General features: G+C 40.6%; 1 protein-coding gene across 9 annotated transcripts in view; it reads right to left on the bottom strand.

The window, feature by feature from the left end:
* ctbp2a (C-terminal binding protein 2a) overlaps positions 1-12,875 on the bottom strand; it is a 70,727-nt gene that overhangs the window by 19,218 nt on the left and 38,634 nt on the right. Inside the window, exon 1 of one of the 9 annotated variants that reach the window (XM_061744616.1) lies at positions 2,894-3,767. The exons of the other annotated variants lie outside the window; for them this stretch is intronic. Coding sequence (XP_061600600.1) covers positions 2,894-2,915 — 22 coding nt within the window. The 5' untranslated portion in view covers positions 2,916-3,767. Of the gene's footprint in view, positions 1-2,893; positions 3,768-12,875 lie in introns of those variants that run through there. 9 annotated transcript variants of the gene reach the window in all.

The following is a 12,875-nucleotide window of genomic DNA, read 5'->3' as shown; positions in this document are numbered from 1 at the left end:
CAGAAGATTGCGGAGAAGCCGCCTCGAGAGCTCCACTGCCAGACTCCATGAGTCAGAGTTTTCAGAGGGAGAATGATCACTTCCTAAATAGAGCGCAAACAATCGATGAAAGAAAATAAATCCTCATTCAAATCTGTGTTGCTCCCCCTGGGTTTGGAAAGCAGTCTTTAAATGTGTATTTAATAACATCACACTACATCAGTAATTTCATCTTACAAGCTCCATTTTCTGACAAATCGAGCTCTCTGGCTCTGTGGTTTCATGCATCTCCAACGTCCCTCGCTTGGTTTACAAAGAAGATTTTATTTGGGGGGGGGGGATGTGCTCCCCTCACATTTATTTGCGGCCCATTTTGTGAGGTTGTCACACACTTTGAAATGTAAATTTTCTACTCCGAGACCGCAGAGTTGTATCAACTTACCTACACTATTGTGCTTTCCTGGATAATTTCCCTGTGTACTTGCCATCTAAAATCTCTGTTAACAGCCTTCAGAGAGCGATTATTCACCACACCTGCAGAAGAGACCCTCTCCCATGTCATTACGTCATTTTTAAAGGACTCTAAATTACAGGCAACTTGTTTTTATCAAACCCCTCGTCACGCACCACTTTATTCTCTGCCCGCTCCTCCCGGCCTTTCAGGCCTATTTTCCATCTCCTTCCCCAAGAGTTGGGTGAAAGGCGATGAAGTGCTCCTAAAGCACTCAGACTTGTGTGATGCATGCCAGGGACGCTCTAGCTCCGGTCTCTGTATCAGTGGAACAATAAAACCGCAAAAACAAAAGGAAGTGAGGAAGATTTTCCATGGCATGGTGATGTCAGGGACACAGCGGCCGTTGCCGAGTTCACAGCGAGCTTTCAGAAAGAAAAAAAAAAAAAAAACTCTGCTGTTCAACAGAGGACCAAAATGCTCTTAGTGGGCTAAGAACCAACAGCTGGTTCTGGTTACCTAGCAACTCCCAAGCTGGGGGGCCTCAGAGACGGGATAGTTTTAGACTTAGGAGGGCGGGGAGGGCTCGTTGCCCCGTGGGCTTTCTTTGTGGCAAGTGCTACAAGAAGAAAGGTCAATGCCTGATTTTAATAATATCAAATCTTGCAACCCCCCCGGAGGCCTCCGAACTTAGCAACTCACTCTTAATTGTAGCTAATACGAGTACGTGCCACTATTGCATTTTCTAGGAATGCACGAGGAACAGAAACCAACTCAGCCAGACATTTGACGATAACATAAATGACTGGTCGTTTTCAGGGGCGGTCATAAGTCTTATTTTATTTGCATCTATCCATGCTCATCCTCCTCTTCTTTCCATGTTTTCCTGCCTCCCACTTTCACTCTACAAGTGGTATAAAACAACCGCATTTCTGTCACTAAATGTGCGTATGTGTTAACAAAACTCCGGCGCCTGCTTTCTTGGGAGTGTCTGTTTTCTTGAATGTGTTTACAATCCCCTGGCTTCTGCAGAAAAAAAAAAAAATAGGGGAGGTGTAATCTTTTCTTTGGCAGCTTTTGCCTCCTGCAGGCCCCCACCGGACCCTTTTAGCGTCTGGCTACGCTGCCGCCACCCCGGCCAGTCTCTTATTCCACTATGTGGACGTACAAAGACATTGTTTGTCCTTCCCTTTCTGCCTGTGCTCCACCTCCAAAGTTATCATCGCCCAAATGTTCAGGCAGAGGGGTGAGGGATGAGGGGGGGGGAGAAAATGAAAAAGGATGTAAAAATAAATAACTAAAATGAATAAAAATAGGTGAGAGTAAACTAAAGGAAGGAAAGGGATGACATCTGCTGACACATCACAGATGGCGTCGGTGCCAACTGACAGCAATGCAAAGTGAGAAAGAAGACGGACATCCATCTTTAAAAAAAAACTGCTTCACTAGCAAGGTCAGGGTTCGAAACAAAGGCAGCTGCTGGTGCAGATGAACTGCAGACAGTGCACGACAGCTTCGTATGCACTTGCACGAACCAGCGTGTCCAGGTGAGCAGCATGCAAACAGACAGACCTGGACGCACAGCAGGACGAGGACAAACATCCACCAAGGCTCCATAATGCAGCATACAGCTTTTTTTTTCCTTTTTCTTTTTGCTGCCCCAATGCAACTAAATATTGTGTTCACTGCAGTTCTGGCCGGAGTCACAGGGAACAAGACTGTCAACGATGCAAAATGACACATTTGTTCGGAGCACTGAATGTGAAAACAGAAGTGTGAAACGGGATTTATGTCTCATAAACAGACAAAAAAAAAAATCAGTGATTTATTTCTTAATGTTCTCTCCCTCATTTCCAACTGTCAAAAAAAATAGCAAAATATAAGAGACAAGAGTGTGACTGCAAGGAGAGTGTATACACACACACATGTAAATCCCAAACAGGGTAAGCCACTCGTACGCCCGATCTGCTGTGACCTCTGACCCGACAAATGGCAGCCCATCTAATCTCACCCTCCTCACGCTGCTGTGCGGAGCTCTGCGACTGCACACCCAGTGAATGCTGACATGCTCAGCATGGGTGCCTGCCCTCACACTGACACACACCGACACACACAGTTTTCATGACACACTTCATTGCAAAAGCATAAGAGACTCATTAGCTTTAAAGCCGGCTCCTGTAGTTTCTCCTCCCACTCTCACTGTCACCTACACACACACCACATTTTTATTATTATCGTTGAAAAGTGTATGTCACAACAGGCTCTCACACACACACACACACACACACACACACACACACACACACACACACACACACACACACACACACACACACACACACACACACACACACACACACACACACACACACACACACACACACACACACACACACACACACACACACACACACACACACACACACACACACACACACACACGGCGTGCAACATGCTCCTTGCCTGGGAAATGTGGTCTCCACATTCTTTAGATCAGGTGCTGCACATGGCAGAGGAAATATAGAGGTCAGGGATTTGAGAAAAAAAAAAAATGAGAAAAAAAAATGAAGTAGTAGTGGGCGTTGGTGTATTTTCACACAGTATGCCCTGAGGTTATCCTCTCCCTCTCTACTTCCTCCTGCAGCCTCCCTCCCCTCCTTCTGTCCTCCTTTGCCGTCTTCTTCTGCTCTCCCGCTGCTCGTTTCCAAATCCGTCCTCCCCCGTCACCTCATCCCAAGAAGTTCCATTTCTCAGCGGACTGGGACTCTTGAGGAAAAGAAAAATGGATGGTGGCACAGAAGGGCAAGAGGGTGAGGGGGAGGGCAGGGAAAATGACGATGGTCACTCCCCTCACCAGTTAAAACGATTGACTCCAACTCCCTTAATTTCCAAAGCTGCGAAGAAAAAAAAAAAAAATAGAAAGACCCAAAAAAAAAAAAAAAAAAAACAAGCCAGGGATCTGCACTTGTCTGCGCTTGTCTCTTTCCACCTCTTGAGCTGGATCACTTGTATCTTTTTTTTTTTTTAATCTTCAGTCTCCTCTTTCCCCTGCTCCGTGTCCCTCTCCTCTCTCGTCACAGCAGGTTTGGTCTATTCATTCAGGCGTCAGGCTCACTCCGTCAGCCTTTTGTTGGAAGTCATAGAGACGGAGGGAGGGAAAGCGAGGGATGGGGGGTAGAAAAATGGGAAAAAAATACAGAGAAAACAAGCCGGTGCCACAGCTACGCCGAGAGAAAAAAAGAAAGAAGGGAGGTAAATAACAGAGAGGAAAGAAAAGCACCAGTCACAGCAAGAGGTGCGGCGCTCCTGGCACACATACGACTCTCTCTTCCATTCTCTCCAATCTTCCCTTTCGCGTAACATAATTTCCTCCGCTCTATTTTTTTCCCTCTCTCCCTCCCTCCCTCCTTCCCTCCCTCCCTCCTTGCCTTTCTGTTTTATTATTTGTGATCTGGGCTTCACAGTCCTTTAAGAGTGCCAGAACCCCCACTCTCTTTCTCGTTTCCACTCTTCTTTACCCACAAACTCTCCTTCACGATGTGATTCTGCATTTTTGGGGGTTTTTGTGTTTTCTTCCCATCGTACTCGCTCCTCACAGTTCAAAATCAACACAACTGATTTTTGCCACTCACTAAGTGTTTGGGAGTGATCTTGACTTCACCACAGTAATAGCCCGGTGAATGTTTTCTGGGCTTACACTGACAAATATTTGGGTTTCACATGAGGGTAAAGATTAAACACTATATCCCAAAAGAAAGGTCATTCAAAATGTTAACAGAAAAGAAAGAAATGGATTTGCAATCATTTAAATTCTACATTTCATTGAACATTTTAGAAAGATAGTATAGTAGCTCTGGAAACTTTCTTGCACGATAAGCAATATCAGCTGCTGCAGAGAGGCTCTTTTGTTTGCTAGAGTCATGCTGTTATTGCCTTGCTGAAATAAGCAATGTTTTCTTGGAAGAAATATCTTATCTGAAAAGCAGCATATGTACCTCAAAAGTCTTTTTAAATCAGTCGGCATTAAAGGAAAACAGAGAAACCTTTGTTAGATTTGAGTTCAAGCGGTCTCTCTATAGGCGTGGAGGTCAAGTTGCGAAACGACACAGTCCAAGATTTACTCATGTTCGGTCTGTTGCTCGGTCACTCTCTCATCATCTCTTTGTTTTCTCTTTCAACATTAAATATTTGAATTTCTTAGTTGCCTTTGCCATTATACATGATATCTGCTGTGTTTCTGTGATCTGGCGCCATCGGGGTTTGTGCGAGACATAACGCAAAAGATCTACACAGTTGTTGCAAAAGATGGGATGTTACTTTGGGTGGTGATTACTACTAATTGTCACCGGAGACTGCGAGCGCTTGATGACACTTGCAAAAAATAATTAAACATTTATTCAAATGAAGTTACAAGTGATATTTTACCATGAAAATGGTCTAAACTTGTCATGTTGCTCTGGTGCTGTGCTAATGCCCACTAATAATCCACATACATCATGAATGTTGATGAGCTGTGTGCAGAAAACAACACAAACTCGCTCTTCTCGTCAGAAGGAATGAAATAGTACGTTTTGATTAACCGGATCACAGGATAGTTGTCCACTTTGCATCTGTTCCCAAACCCATGCAGTGATTTCCTTTACAGAACATTGTCTGTTTTTAATGCCGTGAACCCCTCCCCATCTCCCCGTCCCCTCTACTTCTGAAAGACTCAGCCTCTCTGGAATGTGCATTTTAGATACTAACATGCTGGCAATTAACCTAAATATGTGTGAGATGCGCCACACAATTTGTTTTACTATATATATATATATATATATATATATATATATATATATATATATATATATATATATATATATATTGCATGACACAGCTATTCCAGCATTTTATTGCTCTTCTTGCAAATTTCTTGGAAGAATTTTTTTTTTTTTTTAATCCAGGGAAATTTTTTGAAAGAAAACTAAACTTGATAGTTAATTTACATGTTTTTCTATATAAGTTCAATTCTTAAGTTTGGACGTATTTTTTAAATGGCATAATATAAACCAGCAACTGTATGAAAACCCTTCCTGGAGTCTAAATTACTCCCACATTTACGCCCAAGCCTAAGAGTGAAAGACCAGCATGTTTACTACCACATGAGAGGGCAGCGCAGCACTAAGCCACTTTTGCCTAAAAGGATTCTGATCAAGAGGGTCAAGAGCAGGCTTCCAGGTCAACATGCGCCGCTTTTACAGAAGGAAGATGCATTAAGAAGTGCCAGCTTTTACATTTTTCAAAGCGGGAGCTAAATTATCGATCTGTCCATCAGCAGAAAAACCTTTGAAGGTTCCATCTTCTTTAATGTGAAGATTTGCTTCCAAATTAATAATTAAGCAATCACTAAAGCAGTCCGTAGCATGACTCATCAATAATTAGCTGCAGCTCTAATATTTAAAAATAGTGCATGGTAGCTGTAGGAATTCATTGCTTATATTATCATTTGATTAAGGCTTAATCACAGAAACTGTCAGTGCTTGTTACACTCCTTGATTTACTGTCCGCTTCTTTCAGCAGATTAGACCCCTATGGTTCTAATTAATAATCATCTCATGTTTGAAGACCTTCAAGAATATTCAGAATTTGTTCCTGACTTATTCATCCCAAATGTATCAGAAACGTATCAGTAAATTAAACATGTAAATCATATGTATCGTTATATTAAGTTCTAATATCTAACAATTGTTTACAAGATGCTCTGGCTGTCTCTTCGATGCACCGAAATTCAAGACCACGGCTGACTCTGAAATTATGTTTTGAACTTGTGTGTGTATGCACACAAGTTTATTTGATTGAGTTTCTAATAATCATTAATTGATAATCAAGGTAATATATTAAGCATTTCACTGCGAGTCAATTTGACTATAACAGTTACTCTTTATCTGATTGCTGATAATTATACATGTTTGCAGTATGACAGAGAGCATGGCTTTGGTTCTGCCTCCCATCATGAGCATTTTACAAGATGTAACTCAATAAATCAAATAATAATATTCAGATTTAAAATGGTCCTTTTCTCTTACGGATATTTTGACTAAGACTAAATGCATTTACATGAAGTTAAAAAATAAAAACATGCATACACACAACATCACGTTATTGCATTGGTCTGGCTGAAATGTACAGAGCTGCAAGTCCATCCAGTTCACTCTTTTCCAGTTTCCTTCAACCAGCTAAACCAAAGATGTATCTGCTACTTTGGTTTGTGATGAAATGCTGTGATGGAATCAGACAACCGAAAAACACCCAACAATGACGAGCTGAAAACAGGCCCCATAGCTAGCTATTGTGGTGGAGTTTGACATACTTTGGTCAATAAATCAATTCCCCCTGCGGTTATGTTTAATGGGACAAAGTAACGAGTCCAATTAAACAGCCTAGTCAAGCGATATACATAGATGGACTAAATTGTACATGTAAACATACTGACTGACTGGTGAGTAATCTAAAGAACATGTACAGTTGCTGGAGTTTGTTGCTTAGAAATAACTTCTGCACATTATGTCCGGCTGAGAGAACGCAAGAAAGCAAAGGATTCAAGACGGCAGCCCATGAACCATCTTTTCTAAGTTTAGTGCACAATAAAATGCATGTTTTATTGTTTCATCAATAATTAAGCTTCGATAGACAGCCTAAAAAACAGACATACAGTATGTTCAGCTGCTGGTGGGGGCTAGTAACCCCTTCATTTCTTTGCACATTTGTGCCCACATAAAGAAACTTAAATAACATTTAATTCGTGAATAATTAACCAGCTTACGTGAAGATTTCTGGTTATTCCTCTTTTTTTTCCAGATTTTCTTTATCATTATTTTTCATTTTAAATAATTCTTGAATTAACATGTTTTGTGCTAAGTTTTAAACAGCAAGACGAGTGAAATAAAAAAAAAATAAATAAATAAATAAATCTTGAGGACTTAAATAACACAAAACCATGAACAACATGCCTCTTTCTCAGCAGGGGAATAAAGAGTTGAAAGGGCTTCATTGAGGAGGTTTTGTTAGAATTTGTAAGTAGAGCCCACAAACCAATGCCACAGTTTAGAAGAAAAAAGAAAAAAACAACCTCATTCATAAAATGTGCTGGGTTGAAAAGGTCCCCTTTCTAATTTGACCTCTATAATTCACCATCACATCTGCCTCCTATGATCTACATGTCGTGTCACTGCCAGATGACTGCGGCACAAACAAGTTTCTGGGGACAAACGCCAAAAGACAAGACATGTCACAAATGCAAGTTTACAGATGTTCAATGGTTGGTTTTGTTTTGTTTTTTTTATTCCAACCTTTCTTTTTAAAATAAAAAAAATGTATTATAAAAAAAAAGGTGCAGTTTCTGCACATGAATTCATGTTTGAAATTTGTCTTCGCATTGCTCTAACACCATCGGTCTCTTTCTCCACCTTTTTCTTTCTCTTCTTGAGCCAACTGGCTTGATTACAGACAGACTGGAATATGACGGCGATGGGAGCCAACAAGTGTGCACGTGTGAAGATGGGGGATGAATGGGAGAAGGCTTCACTTATCAGACCCCTTGTGTACTCTGGAGAATGAACAGTGAGATACGAAACATGAAAAATGCCCAAATTTGATCAAACTGCGAGATACCGACTCATCCATCAAGCAGCAGCCTTCTCTTTAAGATGCATCTTTAGGCCACAATTGGCTAAATTTAGATCATAAAAATGCACTGAAAGCATGAATATGCAAACAAACATGATTTGATATGAGTGAGATTGAAACCAGTGTTAAATGCAATCCCATTTGCAACCCCCCTTGTGATCCTGAACACGCCTGGCATGGCTCCTGAGAAATGTATGATATTTTACATGGGTGCAAATGAGATCCATCTGCACCTCTAAACATATCTTCATCCTCGCTTCTCTTAAAACGCAGCTGAGCAAAGTGTCAAGTCTAGCAACGCTAGATTGCACATATTCGAATGCACACATGAACACTGTCAGCTTTGCATACTCTTTACTCAAGCTGAACACGCATAAAGACTTTAATTTTCTCAAAATGAATAATTCGGCAATACTCCCTGGTCACTGAGGAGAGGAGCTGGAGGAAGACGGAGAGCGAGGAGGAAAGGAAAAGGACCAAGAAAGAAAAGGAACTGAGAAATAGACAGGAAAGAGGGGAGTTGGTTTTTTCATGAAAAAAATAGGAGGGTGACTTTCAGTGCCTCATTTCATTGATTCTTTTCTTTGAGCCACAAATACTTGAGTGTCTGACCTCCTCTGTCTGTCCTTCCTTTGCTTCTTCTCCTAACACTCAGCTGTTAATTGCTTCATGCTCCTCTGAAACACAATGATGGAAAAAAAAAAAAAAGCTAGAAAAGGTCAGAATTTTCCCTTCAAGACCCAGTATCTTTTTAAGTAGCGTAAATGTATAAATTACCAAGTTGTATGCTAATACATTAGCTACTAAGTCAAAAAGTTTGGCTTACAGCGTTTTAAAATCTTGGTAAAGTTTTTGTAAAGTGGATGACAGACACCACAGTCGGGGTTTCCAGCTTCCTAACCTTTGATGTCAGACACTTTCTTTCAGTCTCCGTCTCCTCGCCTTAACTAATGACACTCTGAAGTGACCCTCTATGACCGAGAGCCATCATATGCATTTTGTGCACATGCAGGACAAAATCGTAACATAAAGCCTTTTCAGCATTTCACCCACCAACAGTGTTCCACAAAAATCACAGAAAGTGCAGAAAACATAATTTGCCTGCCTTCAGCACACACAAATGCACATTTACGGAAAGCCTTCTGATTTTGTCTCATTTTCCTATTTCCCATGACAAATTCAAATGTCAGTGAAATAATGCAATGCAAATAGCGACCCTTTAAAAAAGGTCAGATTAAAAAAACACATCATGAATTAAATTGGTAGGGGGGGGAGGGGCATTAATAAGTGCTTAAATTGTGATTTATTCTTCTCTATTTGCAGAGGAACTTCTTCAGAGTTGATTACAGACTTGTAGCTTTAATACAACAGCATGATAAATGTGAAGATCTCCAAAACCACAAGAATTTTATTCTTAGCAAAACGGCTGTAAATTTCCAATTATTCACCGTAACTGCAAATCTTTGCTGCCGAGAAGAGCCTGATTGGTTTGGATGCAACAGGAAATTACATTGGGCAAGTTAAGTTGCAGCTAAATTATTTATTACAAAAGCAGTCATCCTCACGTTGGTTTCTCAGAATAATCACAAGTGATGGTGGGTTATTTTTATTTCACTTTATTACACTCCCAAAATGAAAGTGTAATTGCTGATTATATTAATTGATGAATTGCTGATTTTTCCTTTTCACTGTGTCAGGAAGATGCCAAAGAAGGATTCTCACAACTATATTTAAATATGACAAAAGTATGATACAGATATGTATAATATAGTACATATATTGTGTGATAAGTTGTCTTCACACATGGGTCAGTTATTGAGTGTTCGGGGGTAATAATTAAGCTGTGATTCACCCTGTGGCTGCATCACTCAAGGTCCTGACAGTGAAAGAAAAATCACTGTGTGCAAAGTACGGCGTTACCAGTGACACAACAATTACAGGCTTTTACCATCAGGACAAATTAGGGTCAGTTTTTTTAAGCTCAATGCAGATGTGAGATTTGACAGCTAACCTGGTCTCCATGGAAACTCTATATAAAACTGAAAGACGTCAACACCTTATTCCCCCTCTCTGTTGTGCAGTCACAGAGCATTCTCCCTCACTTCTAAGACTCTGTCTCTCTCTTTTAATCGCTCTCATGGCAACAACTGACTCTGGCTTTAGCCAGGACCCGGCAAATACATAATCTGCCATCTCTACAGCTAACATACCATAACCCTCCCCCGCCATCATGTCAGGCAAGGGAAGAAAATTGCAGCTGGTGAGTCACGCAGAGCAAAACTGATCCAAGGTGACATCAGGTCACCTCATGGGCAGGGGACAATGGACTCTAGGGGAGGACGTAGAGAAGGTGAGACCCCAAACTGGGATGGCGTGATATACGACTCAGCCACCACACTGAAGTTGACATCTACAATGTTAACTGTATCTGTTGAATTATTTTTTCTTCTTTTTAAAAGGAAAAGAAAAACAACTGTTTTCTTTCCATTCAAGAATCTCAGAAATCTTTTCCAGTCAATAAAACTTTTCTCAGATTGAAAAGTTCAAAAATTCCAAAGAAGATTTGTTTTCAGCAAAAAACAACAAAGTGAAGATGTAAGTCAGTGTCGTTATTTGGGACTGGCAGCTCAGCCTCCAACAAAACTGGACCCTCATTTTACACCCGTACTCAGAGTTTACATCACTTGAGACTGTCAGATAGGATGCTCATGAAGGGGATGCCGTTGTGCTATGAGCCTCACAAAAGCCAGAATCCTAAGAAAAAGGAGCAGTAAAGACAGATCTACAGTTAGAACAGGGGATTCCCTTTCCCGTGTTGGGTAGGTTTCATGCTACTGAATATAGTTTCAAGTTAACTACAGAATATTTAAAGAGGAAATAAAAGTAATTTGAGTTAGAAGTCATCAGCGACTGTCCCGTACAGAATCAACACAGTGATTCTAAAATGATTAATTATTTCCACAACACATATTACACAAAAGGTAAATACTGCAATGTTAGTTAATTCCATTATTTTGCAGCCATGCCCCACAGAGTACTATGCTAGAAAGGGGGAAGGTGAGTCCTAGTCAGTCAGCTCGCCCTCCCTTATGCGTGTCACACTCAACATGACATACTGAGGTGGTGGGGACCAGCCATCTGTGTTTACACACGAGCTATTAAATCAAAGTGGATGTTGTTGGGGCTTTTTTTTTTTTTTTTTGTTTTCTGGTGATAAATGCAACATAGTGCTGCAGTTGATGAATTATCTGAGTTTCCAGAATGCCAGGAGGTTTCATGAGCTCCTGAGTGATTAGATTCAAAACAAAGGCTAAATGAGTTATCGTTTCTGTTGAAACGTGAAAACATATTTTGTATTGTGTCGTTATTCTATTTCCTCTTCATTTATTATCTTCTTTTTCTTGGCCTTGTTGTTTTTAGTTGTCAAGTTTCTTTGACTGAAAACACTCTGGCGACCTAAGCCTTTTTGAAATATACCGTATGGCTATGTCTAAAATGAATTGAACACACATGATAACATTTGATAAATACAATTAATTAACACCTTTAAATCCATATGCTGTTCAGCTATTTAGAAAAGGGGAAAAAAGAAGCAATGAGTAAATTTATAGTTTTTTCCGACGATGGACAGATGCTTTAACCAGAAGCAAATCTGTCTATGATTACCTCTAAAAACCCATGTTGCCTAGCAACGTATAATTTAGGAATATGCTTTCAGAGCAGCTTTGCAGACGTGTCCATTAAGAGATGAAATTACCAAAGCAACAAATGTCAGCCAAATGCAAATGAGGTCTACTCTGCTCACTGCGTGCGAGCTAACAATGTGATGTATGAGGCAGACTCGAACAAACGCGTTTCCAAACCGCCAGTCCATGTGAGCCAAGAACAGCGGCCTGTTTTGACAGCCAAGCAGAGGGGGAACTTTTAATACCTGCTCTGTTTGGCCTGAAAAAAAAAAAAGAAAAAGAAATCACAGAGATGAAAATGCAACCGCCTGACTCGAATCATTTGTCCCCAATCTGCCTTGGATATTTCAAGTGGGTTTACACCTGCCGGCTGTGGATAGTGGTCAGGGCAGAGCGACAGTATCTACAGATTAGTGCAGCCATGGAAATAGAGGATCTGAAGGATCAAACCTCCCTCACTCTTCTCATTAAAAACTGCACAGAGAAAATGACACAATTGCACATCAGCCATCAGGAAGGTAATTCGATTGTATCTGTCCGGTGATGCTGCTAGTCAGCCTCTGGTGAGCTGCTGTTAAAGAGATAAAACTCCTGATTTCCCAAAATGTCTGAAATCTACTTTCAACAGGACATGAGTCTCAAAAGAACATAGCAGCTCTTAAAAGTAAACTGACATGTCATTCCAAATAAATCAGATACAACACAAGAGATGGTTTTATTTAAATATAAATGTAACTGAAATAACTGAAAAGAATTGGTATGCTCAAAAAGAACAAATGTAGTTGTTATTCCGTGCAGGTCGGTGGTAAACCTTGACTGCAGCAGGGCTGAGGGTAAGCTGTGAGGTCCCGATGCCTTTAGAGCCGTTTTAGGCTACTCTGAGGCATCCTTATTATCATAATGAAAAAATGTCTATCCATGTTTAGTACGACGGTGGCTTGGGGGGCTGTGGCGACATGGTATAAGGCAGAGCAGAAAGGGACTTCATCAGGAGCTGATTTAGTTGCAATGATACCACAACTGAAGGACTACAGATACTGCTGCAGTCACCATTATGCAAGTTTATATAGATGCAAGAGATAATTTAAAAAAGA

This window comes from Cololabis saira, chromosome 17, assembly GCF_033807715.1.
Source record: "Cololabis saira isolate AMF1-May2022 chromosome 17, fColSai1.1, whole genome shotgun sequence".
Classification (NCBI taxonomy): domain Eukaryota; kingdom Metazoa; phylum Chordata; class Actinopteri; order Beloniformes; family Belonidae; genus Cololabis; species Cololabis saira.
Note: the sequence above shows the minus strand (reverse complement) of the source record. Positions and strands in the feature narration are given on the sequence as shown.